General features: G+C 39.3%; 1 protein-coding gene across 1 annotated transcript; it reads left to right on the forward strand.

Moving 5' to 3' along the window:
- Positions 1 to 426: 426 nt before the first annotated feature.
- eif4g2a (eukaryotic translation initiation factor 4, gamma 2a) lies at positions 427 to 20,177 on the forward strand. Its single transcript, XM_086297780.1, has 21 exons — positions 427 to 471; positions 13,126 to 13,238; positions 13,347 to 13,403; positions 14,775 to 14,900; positions 15,051 to 15,153; positions 15,235 to 15,366; positions 15,448 to 15,514; positions 15,645 to 15,796; positions 15,904 to 16,014; positions 16,119 to 16,301; positions 16,424 to 16,565; positions 16,649 to 16,866; positions 16,946 to 17,053; positions 17,156 to 17,248; positions 17,339 to 17,434; positions 17,538 to 17,753; positions 17,848 to 18,106; positions 18,255 to 18,459; positions 18,588 to 18,796; positions 18,879 to 19,000; positions 19,110 to 20,177. Exons 1-21 carry the CDS (start codon positions 427 to 429, stop codon positions 19,173 to 19,175), a joined length of 2,823 nt encoding a protein of 940 aa, XP_086153906.1. The 3' UTR covers positions 19,176 to 20,177.
- Positions 20,178 to 21,187: the final 1,010 nt, after the last annotated feature.

Raw genomic sequence — 21,187 nt, forward strand, 5'->3', positions numbered from 1 at the left:
CAGATTTGAGTAGCAGGACACAGAGATAAAGAGACAAACAGGCAGCAGCTCAGCTCAGCCGTACGAGTGCCGAGCAGACGATCTCGGGCCTGGTCACGTTACCTCAGCCTGTCTCTCAGTCGCTCAGCCGAGTCCTCACCCTGTCACTCCGCTCTGCTGAGATCTATCTCTGTCTGATTCTATGCGGGAAGACATCTGTCAACATGTGTAATGCACTCCAAGAACAAAACTAAAGCCTGTTCCACGTGGGAGTTAGCTATCAGTACCAATACATGTCAACCTGCAAGAAGAAAGCGGGCGGGTAGTGGGAATAATCTAGTCATTCAGAGTTAATTCAGAAAAAAAATCATAAACATAAGTGATCTGAAAAGGAAAAGTAAACCACCATCAGCAGTGTTGATAATCACAACATGCACTGTGTAGATCATGAATATTCAGCAATTTGATGAAAGGGTCACCCAACAAAAGAAGGTAAGTGATTGAGGGATGGTCTGATCTCCTCAGCTGCCTGATATCTCAGCGCTTTTTTAGCAGTTCTATATTTAGTCCCAGGAAAGCAAAATAAATGCCAATACAGCTAATCAATATTTATATGACAAAACATGCAACACATTCATCTGTTGTGCACTGCCTTCCTACTCTGCAAACAAAGCGGGAAAGAGAAAACCTTGGCTGATAAACAGAAAAGCTGTCTTCTTTCAGGCAGGAGGAGCAGAAAAAGGTGATTCTGACTCACTAAGAGTACAAAAAAAGTCTCATGTTCTTATTTACTTGTTAGGAGAGGTTCAACTCATGAGTTCCTTGCTGTCTAAGTAAAACCTTCAGTTTTTTTTATTTATGAATTTATTTAGTGGAGTCAATGGGGGGGTTCAAGGATGCAAGTGTGAAAATGACACCGCTAACAAGGCAGTTTTTTTCCCTTTCTTTTCATTAAGCACTCTGAATTTTCTTTCTTCAAGAGTACGTAACCTTTGCTGCACGACATTGCTTGATGTATTTTTAAATCTATTCATCCTTATTACTATGTCCTTTTTTCATGTTCTGAATACCTGACATATTATTTTCCCCAGCTAGTAACAACAGCGGCTCTTCTATAGTTTGGCTTTCTATGGCTTTCTCTGCCCACACCCCCTCCCACAAAAAAATGAATTTTTTTAAAGCTATGCATGCCACAGTTAGTCGTCTCTTAAGTACAGTTTTCAAAAACACTGAACGGTAGCTTTGCTATATATGAGATTTTGTCCTGCACACTAACTCAAAAATAGTAGTCCACATTAAATTTGCGAGAAACAGGTCATGTCACTAAAATATATAGCAGACCCTTAACTAGAACTCCATATGTCTCCATATGCCCTGAACCTCTCAATGAAAGCAGCATCTATTGCTCGCCCTTTTTCGGCCTCAGACTCAGGCATTGAGTTTTAGTGCTCGCTGCCACACTGTGATTTTGATAAATGACTTTATTACTTGTTTGGCTGTTGAAGGAAGACATTTCTCTGCTGCCCAGTACATTAGTTCTTTGCCCTTACAGAACGGCTTCACCCAAGGCAGACAGTATATTATACTGAATGGTTTCACGCTGGAGAAGAAACACCTCCTCTATTTTTCTAAGCCCAACCACAGTGATGCCTCACTTCTTTATATAGTGCATTGTCACCTACTATTTTGGGAATGAGTAGCCAGCCACCTTCTGGCTGCAAGATGGCTTGATGGGTAAGGACACTGTCCAGACAAGGTCACAGGTAGTGTGTTTATGACAGCTGGTATCCATCCTACTCAATATATGCAAGCTCTCTCACACGGACAATCTGGGGAATTAGTTATTCTGTGCATGAAGCTTCTCTGTATCAGAGGTTAGCAATTTGATGGACACGGGGTTTGATGGGCTGTCTATGTACTCCCATTGAGTCTGGCTAGGAATCATTTCTCATCTCTCCCCTTCCTGTCTGCTCTAAACTGCATATTAGAAAGCCAAAATTACCTCCCAGATTAACACAACAAACCTCATGTTCTGTTTATATAAAGTCCCTGAAGGATGATTTTTTTTCCAAAATTGTTTTGTGTTGCCTTACATTAACTTTTGTGTCCCTTTGCAATACTTTGTTCAGTCACTGATCCATAGAAACAATTCTTTTGTTAATCCAGTCCATCCTTCCTACAGAAAGGACACATTATGAGACACATTACACATTTACCGCTCATTCCTCCTCTCAAAAGGCACATTTTCCAACACAGCTGCAGCTGCTCTGCCTGGCTGTGCTGGCTGACGTTGTGGCTGTGGACAGGGTTATTGCTTGGAGTTGAACTGATGGTTGAACTGATGCCGCTATGGATGTCTGTGGCACATGTACCGCGACAGCCCTTACTGCTCCTACTATCACTTAGCAAGAGAGCTTTGTTAAGCTACACTGGATTGAAACCCTGTGGTGCTTCTGTTATCAAAGACATGACAGATGTGTTATACCACTACACCACAGGAGCCCACATAGCTTCACTTATATGCTGAGCCAGCTCAATTATCACTGCACGGCCACAGCCTCCACATGTAGTTGATGTTACAACCATTTAAAAGTAACGTGACACAGCCACACTTATGACAACCAGTGTAAGTTATAATTGCAGACTGTCTCAATAAACTCACTCAGTTAACTTTGCTAGTTGACATAAGATAATGCGATAAGAAATACTTATGGTGTGACCAACTAAAGTAGTACTGCAACATGTGTTAAGAAGAAAAGGCTTTTAGCCATATCTCAGGAAAATTAAATCTTTTTTTAATCGAACAACTGTGTCCACATCTTTTAAAATGTTTTCACTTTTAAATTTAATTTCTCCAAGAGGCAGCATGTTCCTGTAGCTCCTAATGCACCAGTTTAAAAGAACAGTTACGGTTTTTATGATATTTTAACAATCTTTATCATGCTCGTGAGCTACATGATGCCCGATTTTTCCCTGAGGGAATGAATGAAGCATGTATCTATTCATCTATTTATATCCTTTTTTTTTTTCTTTTTTTTTTGATCCCACAGTTTGGTGAGATTATGGCTAAATTGAGTACTGTGTTTGGATTAAACTGACATGCTAAAAGGTAACATGGCCCACTCTAACCTCCTAAGACCAGAACTCTTCCATGGCAGGCATTTTTAATTTCTCTTTGATATTCGGGCATATTGGGACCCAACGAATGTAAAAACAAAGAATTGCCAGATTTTTTTTTGACCTGATTTTTGTTTCTAAGAAAAATGAGAGCCACATATGGATATTTGTTTAAAATTTCAATAGAACAGTAGCAGTATAATGTCATCGTAAGTGGATATCAGGTGCTTTTAGAGTAAAATTAAGTATTTTGGTCTAAATAACCCAAAATGTCATGTCCACATATGTGGACGCCAGGAGGTTAAAGACGAACTATGGTCCTTACAGTCTCCATGGACCTCTTATTAGAGCGCTATGGTTTTGTACATAACAATGTATTTGAGTCTTTTCACTAGGCTGTTGTTTTACTTGAAGGGACTATCTCTTTTTAAAAAAGGCAAAAACTGACAGCATAAAAGAACAAATATAATGCAAGGGTACATTGATTTCTCTGATCCTGTACTTCTATAATAGGCTGGTGTTTTGAGATAAATGCTAATTTCATCAAGGCAAAATCGAGACAATGGCAATACTAACATGCTGAATGAGGAGCTGATCAGTGGCAGGGAAGAAAAAAACACTATGGCTATGTTTTTCTGGATTTCTTAGAACTGTTTGTGATGTATGGGGAAAAGCTCTGTCGAAAATTGTGACAAAGAGAGAAGGGTGACAACTGGATTAAACACTATAGAATTAAAAAGACCACCCAACATGTAGAGCAGATAGCTGCCCCTCCCCTAGCCTATGTCTGCCAGAGGTTTCTTCCTGTTAAAAGGATAAAAGGAAGTTTTTCCTTCCCACTTTCACAAAGTGCTTCCTCATAGGGCGATGTTGGATTGTTGTGGTTTTCTCCATAATACTGTAGGGTATTTCCCTTACACTATAATATACCTTGAGGGGACTGTTGTTATTTGGGGAATATAAATAAACCTCAATTTCACCTTTATGGTTAAGACATCCTCCAACAGAGGTTCTTCATTTCAGAATCAGAATCAGAATCAGAATACTTTATTGATCCCTGGGGGGAATTATTTCAGCGAGTTCAGTAGACTCCATGCTTCAGGGAGAAAGGCTGGTTTGTTGTGACTCTTCTGTGTATTTTCATAAATATGTACAAAAAATTAATCAAAACAGGCACATGAAAATTTCAAAGTGTATGAAACAAAAATCATCTCACACAGTAGTACTTCATGTTCTCAGAACAATTAAATGTGGCTTTGAAGAAATTGGTCACTCTACAGTTAATTTGAATGTCATTACTTTTGCAGTTATTTGGACATAAACTAAATTAGTAGACAAATAATTCCTTCAGTAAAAAGAATATTGAAGCAGAAATGCTCCAGTAGCCTACTGAAATAGGTCTGTTTCTATTTCGACCCCTGGAGGACCAACCTGGCAATCATGCCTTCCTCCACAATCATGCTACTACTCATAGATGTTTTCACTATATAAAACTGCTCTTGCGGCCCAAAAATTAGATATTGAATATTTTTTCCTTCTCCACTTTTGGCTCATTACAGAGAAAACACTTTAACTTGTCTCTTGGGAACGTATTCTTCTCCTGATAATACCTTCAGAGCCCCAGGTAGAGCCCTGCCTGCACAGAAGCAGAGCTGGAATCAGAGACTGGGCCTGTCAGTGATGACTCAGACAGTCCCTCAAGCCCAACACAATTTGGCGCACAGGACAGCCACCACTGCTCTACCTCAGCATATTCATGCAGTGTGTGCCCAGAATATTAAAGTCCTGTATGTTCAACTGCAGTTTTATCTCAGGCCACACACCATATCTGTCATGTACCCCACAAGGAAAATTAAAGAGACATTTAGATAATAAGAAAGCAAGGGAAATCTCTCGTAATATAAGAGACAAGTCCTGGAAAAATCAAAGCAGCAAGAGGCGGCGGTGCAAGCTGGGGAAGTGCTACAAGTTTATGACACCACCTATGTGCTGCTGTACGGGTGCAGGGTTTAAAAGGTCGGTGTGTATGAATAATTCAGCCAAACTATGGTTGTTCCTAATGTGAGTCATGTTCTGTATGCTGAGACTTCAGTCAATTTAATTTGCATTCCAAAGAGGATTATTTTTCCCCTGCTGTCTCGATTCCTTAATGGACGGTTTCTAAACTTGTTGACCCATCTGCCACTGCAGGTATAAAGCTCGCACTCCTGAAGTGTTTGTGTGTCCCTGGAATGGCTTATGACCAAAAATGCACTTTGTCCAAGATTCAGAGGGAAGAACGTGTTAAACATAAAAGGCAAGGAAATCTGAATAAATGCAAATTTACATCTTAAAGCAGCTGGACACATTCACAGACATGTCAGCATATATAGGGGTGTTTTTTTCCTGTCTCCCAGTTAATTTCCAAGCATTATAAACCTATCATAATGTATATAATGCATTTTAATAAATATTCTCCATGGCACTACTAGCTACTAAAACCTTTGCAACTACTGCAGGTCCAGCTTAAAATAATCATAACATATATTTTCTTCAAAAAGAAATAGGCTACATGACATCTTTTTTAAGATTATGTGTTAATCATGTTTAATAGTGACAGTAAAAGTAGACGATGCAAGGAGACAAAAAGGGTTATGGCATGTATTTAAGGTCCAGATCTTTGTAGTACATACATGCAGCCCCATATCAGTAGACTTCTCGACATCCGATTATTGCTCATCTGAGGGTTCCTGTGAGTAATACTTAAATATTTATAATGTTTTTGTCATTCAAAATGTGTGTAGTACTTTACTACAGGAAACTTTTTGGGATATTTCTGATTACATTGAATCTAAGTATGAACATGCATTTACATTAAAAATTACACAAGGAATCAGTCTTCATTTCAACTTGTCAGTGTTTCTTCTAAAGAACAACACATATTCAGGTGTTTGACCTTCAGGAACCTTCTACTGCGAGTCCTAAACAACAGGCTATGATGATGTTAAGGTCAAAACCTGAGCTGTTTGGTACATCACAGGCCAATATCAGCATGTTTGTAAGACTTCTTTTACGTTTACTGTTAGTCATTTAGTAAAAGATTTAGAAACTAAGGTAGGTCCTCAACAAGTACCATAAGATGATTTTGATTTGGGGGTTTTCAATAATTTCTCTGTTTGCATTCTGCAGTATTATTGAAACTGAATCATAGAAATAACAAATAAACCTTTTTACATTTTCTATAAAAATAAAAATAAACTCCATTTTAATTCTCACGAGAAATTTTAAGTCGGTCAGTTTGCACTCAGTGCAATGAGCACGACTGATGCCTTCTGTTTGAACAATAGAAAGATTTCTACAAACCTCTGTTGCGCCATCTACTGGCTTCATAATGTATCGAGCATTAAGTGTAAATCAGCTGCAAGTTTTCATGAGTCATATATTCAGATCTTGCAGTCCTTCATAAATTATTTTCTCATCTTAGGTGGGAAAAATGGAGACACGCTGTCATGCATGTTTTTCTGAGAGACAGCTTCAATTATCTTTAATAAGTCTCTCCCTGTGGTTTCAAGTCCCCTGTGATGGTTAAAATGAAATTCATAATGTCCTTCTTGTAATAATGTTCGAGCTTTGAATGAAAACAGTTTCTCTCGTTTTAAACCATGAGAGAGATTTCTTGTAATTCGCTGTTGAATGTCAGGCCATGTCATCTTATCTGGCAATAGTCACAGTTTAACATGGGCAGCTGCTGCTCGGTATAACCTAACGTCGTAACGTAATATTCTGCACAAGATAAGCAAATGTTGTTTGTTTCCTGAGCGCAAAGCTGCTGTTTTATTCAGAGTGACTGATCTGGATAAAATTTATCAAACAGGATTTAAAAGGAGAGCGATGGACACAGTTTGGCTCAGATTTAATGTCTAGCTGGAGCACATGTTAGAGTGAACTATTCGTTTGTATGTGTAGGATTATTTTTTTAACTGTGAATTTTGAATTAAAACTAACGTCAAAAATCTTTTTACAAGGAGGAAAGAGAAAGAGCATTTCCACCGAGAGGAGAAGCATGTGAATCAGCATGTTAATCATGAAGACGTTTAACTGTCAACAGCTTGTTAGGAAAAACTATGAAACACATCCGCAGACTTCTGGATATTATGCTCATGAATAAGTCTAAATGCGGGTGTCCTTTATAACTAAACATGTTAATAGCGCAACAGGTTGTAGAACCACCTTTAACAGCAAGAGCTTGAATGATTTTCTGTAAGTCTTTATCCGTCTCTCACATCATTGTAGAGGAATTTTGGCCTACTCTACTTCACATTCCTTTGGTTCACTGAGGTTTGCAGGCATTTGTTTCCCTTAAAGATCCTCTTAAGCTCCCATCACAGCATTTCAATCGAGTCGAAATCGAAGTGAGGTCCGGGCGTTGACTGGGTCATTGCAGCACTTTGATCGTTCTCTTTTTCAGCCATTAGATTTTAGATTTGCTTGTGTTTGGGATCATTGTCCTGCTGCATGATCCAGTTTCAGCCAAGCTTTAGTTTTTTCACATTTAATCACTTAGTTGACCATGAAGTAAAGTAATTAAGTGTCAGGTGCCTAGGTCCAGAGGCTCCAAAACAACCCAAAATCATCCCCCCTCCACCACCGTGCTTGTGCAGATATGTTGTGTTTGGTTTTCAGCAAAGAACATTTTTTGTATTATAATCAAAAGTCTTCACATTTGTGTCATCTGTTCAAAGGACATCGTTCCAGCAGTCTTGCAGTTTGTTTAGATGCAGCTTTGCAAATTTCAGCTGTGCTGCCAGGTTTAGAGAGCAGAGACTTTCTCCAGGTAACCATTACAAACAAACCATTCTTGTTCAGTCTTTTTCTAATAGTGATAATGATAGTTTCTAATAGACTCTGAGATGTAGCTCTTGGGTTTTCTGCAGTTTCTCTGAACATTGCACCATGACCCTGGGCTGAATTTGTTGCAATGTTCCCTTCTGGGAAGACAGTGGTATTGTGTTAACACACATCTGAACTAGAAAAGAAAAGAAAAGCAAACTGCTAAAACTTCTGCTTTAATAGAGGTGGTAACACTTGCTAATCAGTTAATCAAGGTTATTTAATTATCAGCACCCAGCTGCTATTTACCCCGTTGATTCCTATGGAAGCAGCAAGAGTCGACTTAGTTTTCCACAGAACTAGATTCCTGTTCTGGCTCAAGTTATTTTCGACCTGACAGTAGATCTATGAGCATGAGTCAGTTCAATGTACTTTGGGGCAGAGTTTGGGACGTATTGACACAATGAGGACACATCTGTTTTTGTTCATGTCCATAATTAAAACTGCCGCTCAGTCGAGTTAAAAAGAGGTTTCACTCAAAGGAACTTCGAAGCATGTACAGTCACTGTGAGGTGTCACTCCAGAGGAGCTGATTGATGTTCAAGGTTGAATTTTTTTTCATTAATGTGTAAAAAGAAAATATGAATTTGAAATTATTTGATCAAATTAGATTTTAAATTATAAATTAAAAATGTATTATAAAAAAAATATCATATATATTATCAATATTATTTTAAATTAGATTTAGTAAACAAATTGGAGTTTACTGAAATTTGGAGTAATAAGCAATATCATCTCCCTGATCCACTCAGCAGCTGTTCTGGAGTTCTCCTAACAGAAAAGCAGACCCATCTACTATGTAATTCAAATTTATATTGTTGTTTGTCAACACCAACATTTTCAATAATAAGTAATAATATCTCACCTTATAATTTGAAATAACTGGCTCTGTTAACAGTGAGTTTCCTGCCAACCTAAAGGCATGACACAGTTTAGGACTAAGTAATCCTGCAATTACCCCTGAGTCTCAGAAATGCACACTGCCCCTATGTAGTTATAGATCGGTTAAATGTAGGGGGTAAGCTTCATCAACTTTTATGTCTGTTTTTTTGTTAGTAACTTATTTATATATTTTCTCGCTCTTAATTAGGAACAGTCATATACTTACAACATAAATGAATGTGCCCGATAAAGTTGGTATTCTACATATTTTTGGTGCAGTGATAACTAACTTCAAGCCAGCTCAGACTGGAACTGGACCAGCCTTTTCTCACCTTATTGGCACACTGGGCTTAATTAACTGTTTACTGTGTTTACTGTGAGACAACTGGTTTCAATTTGCTTTTGATGAATGATTGATGCCCCTCGGAGGTGAAGAAGCACATGATTACAGGCACAGAAAGAACTTTAAAGCTTCCTTGACTATTATGACAAATGATAAAATAAACATGGTGAAACACACATCTTCACAAGCGATGGGATTAATCAGTGTGTGTCACTACAAATGCCTGCAACAACAGATCTGATAAATGTCACTCTGTGATTACATTTACATACGGTACAGTTGAATAAACAACCCATTTGCAAACTGGCTGCTAAATAATCCCAAATTAAGATCAACTTTTTTTCAGCTGCATCTATATCGGGAAATAGTTCAACATTATCATTTCCTACTTTTTATTTTGCCATTTGTAATGTGAGAAACTACGTATCCCCTCGTGTTTTTAATTAGTCAAAGAAAGGAAACATCCCTCATTACACAAACTGCTCATAAACACGTTAAACTTTTTGCACTCTAATCACCAGGGTTTCTTCCTCACTGTGACTATTTTTTAAAATTCAATAGCCAAACATGTATTTAAAAAAACAAAATTTTCCTGACAGTCTGGATGTGCAAGTCTAATTGCAAGTCAGCAAAAAAGCACTGGTTCACACTTTCAGCTGGTTAAACATAGATCTAAACTGTCTGTACATTAAAGCTCCTTAAAGGAAAAACCTGTGAGTTCTAGGAAAACACTTACTTTTCATTATATTTTTTTCTTATCGGAACTGATTCCATCATCATACCAGGTAAGATTAGAACTGCCCTTATTGTGTACAATGGGAAGCACAGATTAATCTGAGCACAAAGGGGCGTTACCTGTACAGTCTTGCTCTGTAGTCATTTACTGGTACGTGGAGGAAGTGACTCATCTAGCTAGGCCAGTGAGGCAATATCATACAAACAATCCACATAACTTCTTATTAACATCACACTCCAGACCTTCGCGTCCATTAGCTAACAAAGTTGTCAAGAAATACTGAGCAGACAAAGTGAGAGATCTTTGTTAATATACTGCCAGAAAAAAAGAGTTTGTCTGTACAAATGCTGTTCTGAAGAGATGAACAGAGAGAGAAGAGGATGTTATTTTGTGCCAGTATGCTTCAGGGGAAGTCTAGTGACTGCTGAAACAATATGATTCTTCTTTTAGAATAGCCACATCAAATTTTAGGGATATATTTGATGAGTGTTTTAACTTTGGCATGCTCAGCAAACTGAAAATCACTGGAATTCACTGAAAATCCTCTCAAAAGTATTCATATCTGTGGCAACTTCATACAAATACTTTATATCCAGTACCTGTGGAGATATTGGGCTACTTGCAGCTGCTCTCTTGCCATAGCAGGTAGCTTTGTTATGTGTGATTTGGCAGAGTTTTAAACCACTAAATATAAATTTTTAATCGTAACAGATTTAAACATCTCTGGCTAGTTGCACTTGGGTATCAATATGGCTGATTGGAAAGTATCAGAACACGCATTAATAAATGTCTTTGCTCTGTCTTTTTCCCCTCACCACCAACCAGTCGCAGCAGATGACTGCTGAGCCTGGTTCTGCCAGAGGTTTCTTGCTGTTAAAAGGGAGTTTTTCCTTCCCACTGACACCAAAGCACTTGCTCATAGGGGGTCATCTGATTGTTGGGGTTTTCTCTGTTTTCTCCGTATTATTGAGTCTTTATCTTACAATATAAAATGCCTTGAGGCAACTGTTGTTTTGATTTGGTGTTATATATAAAAATTGAATTAATCTTTTTCCTGCAACATTTTGAGTAAAAAGACTGAAAACCCAGCAACTTCTGTGGCTGACTGTGTGTTTGGAAAAGAGAGCCCCAGATTTAAGTTTCACTAATGGAGTTAGTGTAGTTCCATGAGTAAAGTTACAATACATCTAGCCTTCATTGACATCTCTTTCCTTATACATGCCAATCTCCACCTATTCAGAATAACAAAAAAAAATATAGAGTGGATACAAGCAAAACATCATCTTATAAATATGGCTGGGAAATGTGAGATGTTCAATGAAAACATATGTAATTAAGCAGTCAAAAGAGTGAAGTGGAAAATCTAACATGTCAAATGTATGAACCAGTACAATTTAAAAAAGGTTAGTTTTGATAATATAATATTAATATTTGTATCCACTTTAAACCACTGAATGAATTAAAATATAAAATCAAAAGGCAAAATAGAAATACAAATCAATGTCATATTAAGGTCAGTTAACTCAATTTTATTACAGTCTGAAATGTCACCACATTATTTCATAATTTTAAACGAAGATTGAAAAGATTGGAAAAAGGCAGATGAAATAATATGTAAATAAAAACCTAGCAGATAAACCAGAGCCAAATGCATTTGATAGCAAAGGTTTATTTACTTACTGTACCTCATGATGGTTACTTAATGAGACAAAAAGTTCGACCGCTTGCGTAATTCTTTTAGTTTGTGCTTGGTTTGAAGCTTTTCTACTCTGTGACAGAAAGTAGTCCCTAACACGAGAAAAAGTGAGTGATGTGGCCTGACGTGATTCTTAAATAGTGGTCAGATTTTGTTCTTGTATGTCTCCCGACGTTGAAAAGAAAAACAAACCTGCCTAGCGGGTGGGGTGAAACTGAATTGCGAAACGCAACATGTGACCGTCGGCAGGGCGTGGGTGATGACGTCAGAGCCATCCCATTCAAATAGCAGAGTTCATATGACGTACCTATACAGCCGTCGCTCTTTCCTTCGCCGTAGCAAGTAGCTAACAGAGCCAAGCCGTCGTGTTCTTGAGGGCGACATTGCATAACCCTTATATGTTAAAAACTAATTTTGAGCTCTCGTTTCTTTCTTGATTTTATTTTTTATCTCTTGGTTGACAAGAAAACAATTAAGCTGACGTTCCTTTTGTAAAGGTAAGATCTTGCGGGGGTTTTTTTGTTTGGCCTGGCTAAGGTTAGCCGGTCTACTAGAAAGTTCGCTTTAGTTGGTGATGGTGGATAAGAATTTGGGGCGGCGGCAAAATATCAAGTTAGATATGTCTTCTTTGGCGTTGATTCGCCTGGTCAGCATCGAATAAGTTGTGAGGTATGGGGTTTATGGCCAGACTGAAGGCTTTGAGTTGTTTACAGCTTGTTAGCTCATAGCTTACCGGCGGCCTACAGAACAAAACCAAAATGTCGGTGCGTGGACATCCGGTTTCTAAACAAAGGCCTCATCAATCCCACTGTTAGGATTTTCCAGCTTGACTAGGGTGAAGAATTTTCTAATTATTAAAAAATGTATAAGTTCGTGACAGTTTGGTTGACATATTAAACATGAGTTTTGGTTAAACAAAAGACTCTTTACCAGCGTGCTGGGGTTTTTGGTAGCGGTGGAATCTCAAACATTCGTGGGGAATGCTAGAAAACGGGTAACTAAACGTGTACTAACAAATATGTTTTTATCCGCTGTCGGTGGAGTTAAAATTATAGATTTGTCCTACTTTCACAAAGCGTTTCCTGTGACGATGCCAATTGTTATTAGGATTACGTTTATTCTAGCTGATTTATAGATCTCCATGCAATACTCTAGTTTCAAAAGGTAATTTGAATAAACATAGATAATGGAAAACCGGGCGTTGACTTCTCAGTAGCTTGTTGTGCTAGGAAATGTTCCAGTTACGCAACGCTAGCATGCTCTGCTTCCACATTACTGGTAAGGGGACACGTGTTAGCGTTGATGTACCTTCGCAAGTTCCCTGAAACGTACTAAACGGAAACCAAAAGCGAAAGAGTACGTTGGGTATTATTGTCTTGTGTTTGCATGTGTCTTCATAACAGTCAGATGTGCTACTGTGGCCTTGTTTGTGTATGACACGTTAGGTGTCATACACATACACGTTAGGTCTTGGCTAATATGCTGCTGTGTCTTGACTTCCAGGTAGCTCTTTGCCCCCCCCCCCCCACTCCCAGGACTCAATTCTTTTCAGATATTCTTTGTCAAGCCGCCAAAGTGGAGAGTGTCGTCGCACCAGGAGGTCCTTCTCGTTTCAGGTATTCAACATTACTCCACCATGTCTGGCTCCATTTACACCCAAGCACCTCTCACATAGTTCCCAAAATGTTAAGTTAAAAAACATTTTTCCTCTTTTTGTATCACAGTGTAGGGGGAGGAGGTGGGGGTGCACCTCAGCACTATCCCAAAACTGTCGGCAACAGGTGATTGTTGTTGTTTTTTTTAACTTTATTATACATGTAACACATTAGTCATCACATCATCCACATACAGATGTTTACAAGAATCACAATTAGTGTTTCACCTGTTATACTCAAAACTGAAATTTCATAAATGGACGTGTCAGTCATCAGTCTGACATCTTACCCTTGACAAATACTCCCCAATTGTTATATTGTCTTTTTTTCAAAAGTGACCCTAAACTAATATTTAAAAAAGGGAAAAAAAGAACACACAGTTGACAACTTCTAAACAAATGCTAAATTGAAATGTGCACTGACAGTGAAAATGAACTGAGAACACAAATTATCAAACTGCCAACTGCTGTAACCTACTAGTGATCAACTTCAAAAACGCATAAACCTGAGTAAAGTATGACTGTCTGGTTAGACTTCATGCTTTAGGTCTTTTCATGTGTAACAACATGAGTAAAATGCAAGTATTATATGTGACAGAATCGAGCCCTTGTAATCTAACTACAAAACTGGGTGTTCCAGGATGGTTGTTCAGCTGTGGTTTATCAGTACTATGCTGAACTTTGCAGTCTTTTGTCTGCACTTTGTAGCTGTGTACTATCACATGGTGAAATTGTCAAAAATATGCAATAACTGGATGTGTGGGCTTTTCTTTTGCTTTTTTTGTAGATAAGACAATCTGAATAAACATGATTTGTTTGCAGTTACTTAAGCGAGAAACAATCATAGCAGGTGGTGGTGACTGTGGCTCAGTTGAACCCAGCCTGATTCAGTGTGTTGTTTGCCTCCTGAAGTGTGGGGGGTGGGGAGCAGAACTGGCAGGGAGAAGACCAGTTGAGGCTGGTTTAAACTACTTGTAGAAATAGATCATTGTTTACAAGAAACTCCAGTAGCTTCCCTCTAATGTTACTAAAACAGTTGAACAGAGTGTAACTTTCACTGCCATATTCATGTTGAAACAAATTGCAGTTGGTTTAGTGAAGCTGAAAAGAAAATGGCTAAAAATGTAAGGATATGACTCAGTACCCTGGTAGGACAGTAGCTTCCTTTTGTTTAGGTTAAAGAATCTAAATAAAGTCCTAATCTTGGAATTTCAAAGCCTTCTGTCACAGCAGTTTTACAAGTTGGTTCAGTGTTGCCAGTGTGAACGTTATGACACTGGCAACACTGAACCAGCAGCATGTGAATTGAAGCGGTCTGACTTGTACCATAACTTGTTCTATAATAAGTCACGCAAACTTCAAGTAGGAGCACAATATTTGTCATTCCTGGCTAAAAGTGAGACTCTTAACTATGTTGTCTGTGTAACCAAATCCGGGCTAAATATCAGCAAGACAAGACCATTTCCCTGATAACCTTTGCTGTCTTTGTTGATTATAGCGAGTTCCTGGGGAAAACCCCAGGTTCTAGCGTTCAGAGATGGGTACCTTCTCGAAGCACTAGACGAGATGCCAGCTCCTCCAACGAGAAAGGGCAAAATGATGCAATCTTCAGAAAAGTGAGAGGGTACGTTTCCCTTTAAACGGATTTGTACTTATTTTACGTAAACTGTAATTTGTATTGTTTAAATGTCATTTTAATATGGATGTTGAAGGCTGCTGTTTGTGCTGTATTATCATTTAAGATTTTTAATACAAACGTTTCTTTCGCCTTCAGCATACTTAATAAGCTGACTCCTGAGAAGTTTGACAAACTATGCCTGGAGCTCCTCAATGTGGGTGTAGATTCAAAAGTTGTCTTAAAAGGAATCATCTTGTTGGTGAGTATTTTCCTAACTGCTGTTCTCCTATTCATAGAATATTTAAAAATGGGATCTTAATGCGTTTTTGTGTTTCTCAAGATTGTTGACAAAGCCCTCGAAGAGCCCAAGTATAGCCAGTTGTACGCTCAACTATGTCTACGCTTGGCAGAAGATGCACCAAACTTTGAAGCCCCAACAACAGAAAGTCAGGCAACACAAAAGCAGAATAGTGTAAGTTTTAAGCATTCAAATGTACTCTGTACTCCTGTTGAGTATCTTCTGTCTGGATTTTGAATGACTTCTGTCTTGCAGACCTTCCGAAGGCTTCTGATTTCTAAGCTTCAAGATGAGTTTGAGAATCGTGCCAGGAATGTTGACCGTGAGTAACTTGCATTTGTAACTGTGGACTGTTACAAAATGGGAATTTGGTCAAGGATTTTTTTGAGAGCTGTTATTTAAACTTTTTTTTTTCTTCTTCTTCTTCTTCTTTCTTCTTCAATCCACTGTAGACTTCGACAAACATGACAGCCCACTCACCTCTGAGGAGGAGGAACAGCGTGCAATTGCAAAGATCAAGATGCTGGGCAACATCAAATTCATCGGTGAACTGGGCAAACTCAACCTCATCCATGAATCTATTCTCCACAAGTGCATTAAAACAGTAAGTTCTAATAAAGCGCAAGTACATGGGATGGTTTTATCAAAAATCCAGTTTTCATTCCTGTGGTGTAAGAAATTAACAATTGTTTAATTATTTTGTTCTTTAAGCTGTTGGAGAAGAAGAAGAGAGTCCCACTTAAGGATATTGGTGAAGATTTGGAATGCCTCTGTCAGATAATGAAAACAGTTGGTCCTAAACTTGATCATGAAAAGGCAAAGGTGAGTGTGTGGAAATTAAACTGAAAAAGATGAGTCTTGTCTTGAAGTCCTTGGTTGTTCAATAACTTTTTTTTAAAATTATTTTTACTTTCTCTCGCTTACAGTCTTTGATGGACCAGTACTTTGCTCGCATGCAATCCTTAACCAACAGCAATGATCTGCCTGCACGGATTCGCTTCCTGCTGCAGAACACGGTGGAGCTGCGACACAACAACTGGGTGCCTCGGAAAGCTTATGTTGACAATGGACCAAAGACTATTACCCAAGTTCGTCAAGATGCAGTAAAGGTTAGTTGACCATATCCTTTCAGTTTATCACAGGCTGATGAGGATTGATCTGATTTGCTGGATGACTAATGTAGCCCACAATCGGTGTATCCTTGGATCCTGACTTTTTCTGTGCTTTGTAGGATCTGGGCGTTTTTATTCCACCTTCAAGTGATTCAATAAGGAATGACTTCTTCATGGACAGTTCCTCCTTCCTTCCAGGAAAGATCAAGTATGATAGGGAGACTCTTGGTGGGCTGGCCGACATGTTTGGACAAATGCCTGGTATGTAGAGTCATGCTGCTTTCTTTGAAGTGTAACTCATGCAGCGATTTCAGTCTCTAAAGGCTCTGTCTTATGTTGTGTAGGAAGTGGCATCGGCACAGGCCCAGGGGTAATTCAGGACCACTATTCCCCAACCATGGGTCGCCACCGCGGCAGTGCTCCAGGGGTAATTCAGGACCACTACTCACCAACCATGGGTCGTCACCGTAGCAGCCCACTCTTTAATGGCCACAGTGGAAACAGCAATGGGTCACACCAGCCATATGAAAATGAAAGCAAGCCGTTCATAAAACCGAACCAGGTACATTATAGTTCAGCTCTGTTTGTTTTAATCTGAGATGGTCAGTGCAATACTCATTCTGTTTTTAAACTTTTCAAAGGGGAGAAATTCACCAGTTTTCAACCATAAACAGAATCACTCAGTCCAGATGCAGTCAAAGGATATGGCTCCAAGGTTCAGCAAGAAGGGGAAAGTCAATGCAGATGAGGTACAGCTGCTTACATTGATGGTTTGTTAGTGTCATTGTTGCACATGTTTATGTGATAATAAATTGTGGTTAATCTGATGCATTAATACTCCGTCATTCCAGATCAGTCTGAGGCCAGCACAGTCCTTCATTATGAATAAAAACCAAGTGCCAAAGCTGCCACCACAGACAATGATGCCTTCTCCAGTTGGACAGGTAACAGACAATAGACTTAAAACATGTGAGCAGAGCTGATGGGGCAGTTTCAGGAAATGCATGCTAAGTTTTCTTTTTGTGGCCCTACAGCTTGGTCTTAAAGCCAATCCTCCTCCAATTCAGGAAAAACCTGCAAAGTCTAACAAAAAGGCTCCTCCCACAAAGGAAGAGTTGTGCAAAATGACGGTAAGTTTGTTCAAAGCTTTACCCATGACTTCCTAAGTAATGTGTTATATATGGGGCCTTCATAGCCTGATATTTTTTATTTATTCCCCCCTCATCTTTAAAGGAGACACTACTCACAGACTACCTAAACAACAAAAATGTTAACGATGCAGTGAGTGCTGTGAAAGAGATGAAGGCCCCCAAACACTTCTTGTCAGAGATGCTGAACAAGATCATAGTCTGCTCACTCGATCGTTCAGATGAAGATAAGGAACATGCAAGCACTCTGATTCACACCCTCTGCACAGAGGGCCTCGTCACTGGTGACAACATATTGCAGGCAAGTTTCATTAAAGTTTGTTTTTTGTTTTTTAATTGACAGTGTAATCAAATACACCATATTAACCTTGTGCCTGCCGCACATTTTCAAACAGGCCTTCCTGGGTGTTCTGGACCAGTGTCCCAAGATTGAGGAAGAAATCCCACTGGTGAAGTCGTACCTGGCTCAGTTTGCAGCACGAGCGATCATTGCTGATCTGGTCAGCATTGCAGACTTGGCCCATCAGCTGGAGAATGGCACACATTTCCCACTCTTCCTGCTCTGTCTGCAGCAACTGGTGAAACTGAAAGACCGTGAGTGGCTGACTGACCTTTTCCAGCAGAGCAAGGTCAACATGCAGAAGATGCTGCCTGGTAGGTGAAAGGACACACTGGCCACACTGGTTTTAAATTCAGTGTCATTTGGTTTTCTTTTCTCTTTAGGAGGAAGAATTGGTGTGTGGGTTCTTTTTGTTTTTTTTCTCTTCTTCCCCATTACTGACTAGTAATTATGCTCCCATAGAAATTGACCAGAACAAGGACCGGATGCTGGAGATTCTGGAGGGTAAAGGCCTCAGCTTTTTGTTCCCACTGATGAAGCTGGAAAAGGAGCTGCTGAAGCAGATCAAAGTGGATCCTTCTCCGCAGTCAATCTACAAGTGGATCAAAGACAACATCTCTCCAAAACTTCACACCGACAGAGGCTTTGTCAACATTCTCATGACCAGGTACAGCAGTGGACAGTATTTATAGTGACTCGGTCTGCATTGATGAAGCAAGCACATGCCATCAGCCACTGTATTTTTGTGGTTTTCGGTCAAGTGCTTTAACGTGTGTTGGTCTTCTGGTCCTCCAGTTTCTTGCAGTACATTGCTTACGAGAGCAACCCTGACGATGATGAAGAGCAGCATGCATCGCCCAGTAAGGACCAGCTGGAGGAAGAGAAGCAGCTCCTGCTCTCTTTCAAGCCGGTGTTGCAAAAGTTTCTTCACGATCACATTGAGCTGCAAGTCAGTGCACTGTATGCCCTGCAGGTGCACTGCAATGCCAAGAGGTTCCCTAAAGGTGCGTGCATGCATGTGCAGTTACAATAAAACATAACCTTAAATAAAGCTGGTTGCTAACTTATTTTCCTTTTTCCAATTAGGCATGCTGCTACGCTACTATGTGAACTTTTATGACATGGAAATAATTGAAGAGGAAGCCTTCCTTTCATGGAAAGAAGATCTCACCCAAGAGTATCCAGGGAAAGGAAAAGCATTATTTCAGGTAATGTGCAGCCATTGAAGTATGGCTTTGTGTGGACTGCCTCCATTGACACCATTGTGCCTATTTGTAAATGAAACACTTCAGTGGCTGTATTGTTGTTCTGGTGCAGGTGAATCAGTGGCTGACCTGGCTGGAGACTGCAGAAGAGGAGGAGTCAGAGGATGAAGAGTACTGAGGAATAGGCCAAAGCCATGTCTTATCAGATGCAGACTTGTTTTGGGTTTTTTTTCCCTCCTTATTTTTCCATCTTTTTTGTTTTGTTTTTTTTCCTCCTGTCTTTCACGCTCTTCTTGTAACCACTGTTACAGTTCATTTCACAATGAGATTGTTCTGCCAGCATCACAAATCTTATTTATGCTCCAAGTTTCTATACTGTTCTCTTTGATGTCCTACAGCAGATGTTTTATACACTTCAATCAACTTGGGTTTAAGAGTAGACAGTATTTAGCAGGAAAATGCACCAGCACCCAGAACTTGACCCATTTTTGTCACCTTTTTACATCTGGTAGGAGTCACCAAGTGCTGTCGCAATTATTTAAAAACTGTTTACAAAAGAGGGAGCTCGCATTGCAAAGAGGCTTTCTCCTTTTTTAATCTACATTTGCTAATCAGTTTTTAAATGCACTTTGCTTAAACATCATGAGTCGTTGCAATAGTAAAAATTTAACTTCCCTTGATTTGTTAAACGTGATCATGACGTTGTTGTCTGCCATGATTATAATGAGACTAATGCTTAGAAATCGACCATTTCTTAACCTGGGTGAGGCCTGTTTTACTTGCACGGTGTGATTTCAGTTACCGCCTTGTAGTTTAATGAATCGAGAGGGGTTTTTTTTATGTATGAAACAAGTTGTGCTGTCAGGAATGAATCTGTGTGGCCTTTTGTTTTCTTTTTTAATTTATAAGGATATACCTCTGTTTCTCGGACTATACTTGAATGTCTCGGGTTTTGACATTGAGACAGCCAAAGCTTGGTTTCCTTTGCTACGGTTGTTTGTCACTTGTGGAAATTTTGTCCATCTGCCATATTTGTCAAGTTCTTAAACGGTCTTTTTATCTTCATGAAATTACCAAGAATGTACTGTTTGTGTACTCTTCTTCTGGAGTGTTGTAACATTGTGTGCTAGAAGTCGAGTGTACAACTACAGATCAACCTTGAATAAAGTTTAACAGTTGATGGCTTTGTCCTGCTGTGTCCTTTTTCCACCTCCCCAGCCAAAGTCATAAGACTTGAAAAATGGTATGTCCTCCTAAAAAGCTGTGACTTCTCAGGTTTAGGCCACAAAGCACGCGGATCACAAGAACATAGTTATGAAACTATGACACTATGAAGTGACTATTGTAGTGTATATTACACTACATAAAATTGCAATATAAAGTTGAAATTGAGGTGCCCCTCTCATGCTGCCGTTTTCTCTGTAGAAGATGTGTAGGGTGTTAAGGGTGTACATCTACTGCAGTGTGTATACTTGTATTAATAGATGGAGGAATTGTACAGAGAGCCACAGCAGGTAATGGTTCCCTGTGTTATTCAGTGGTGCATTTGGGTAATCTGTCTTACTGAACATGTGCCTTTGACTGACCAGCACATCATGGAGTAGGTAGGTGAGAGGCAGTGTCCTTGATTTAGAAACATACACCTTCAGTTTATTAAAATTATAGCATAGATTGAACAAGCTGCTGAAAACATGCTTCAGATTCTGATCCATGTTGACATGATAGCATCACACAGATGCTGCATATGTGATATGAATCTCCTACCACATCTCAAATGTGCCCCATTGGTCTGAGATCTTGTGCTTGTTGAGGCCATTTGAATAAAGTGGATTCATTGTCATGTTTAAAAGGATTTGAGGTTTGTGATATGACACATTATCCTGCTAGAAGCAGGTATGTGGGTACAATGTGGTCCTACAGGAATGGACATGGTCAGCCACCATACAAAGGCTGTGGTGTTTAAACAGTGTTTAGTTGGTACTAAGGGGCCCAAACAAACTATCACACACCCTCAGAAGCCTTAACCATTGATACAAGACAGGATGTATCCATGCTTTTATGTTTACACCAAATTCTGACCCCATCATGTAGCAATGTAGCTGAAGTGAAGACTAATCACAGCAGGCAATATATTTCCAACCTTTTATTGTGTAATTTTGGTGAGCTTGTGGGAATTTTAGCCTCAGTTTC

The sequence above is a fragment of the Aulonocara sp. 'chitande type north' Nkhata Bay genome, linkage group LG1 (assembly GCF_057382095.1).
Source record: "Aulonocara sp. 'chitande type north' Nkhata Bay isolate Kocher_YH1m ecotype deep benthic linkage group LG1, A_spYH_male_GT1.1, whole genome shotgun sequence".
Classification (NCBI taxonomy): Eukaryota; Metazoa; Chordata; class Actinopteri; order Cichliformes; family Cichlidae; genus Aulonocara; species Aulonocara sp. 'chitande type north' Nkhata Bay.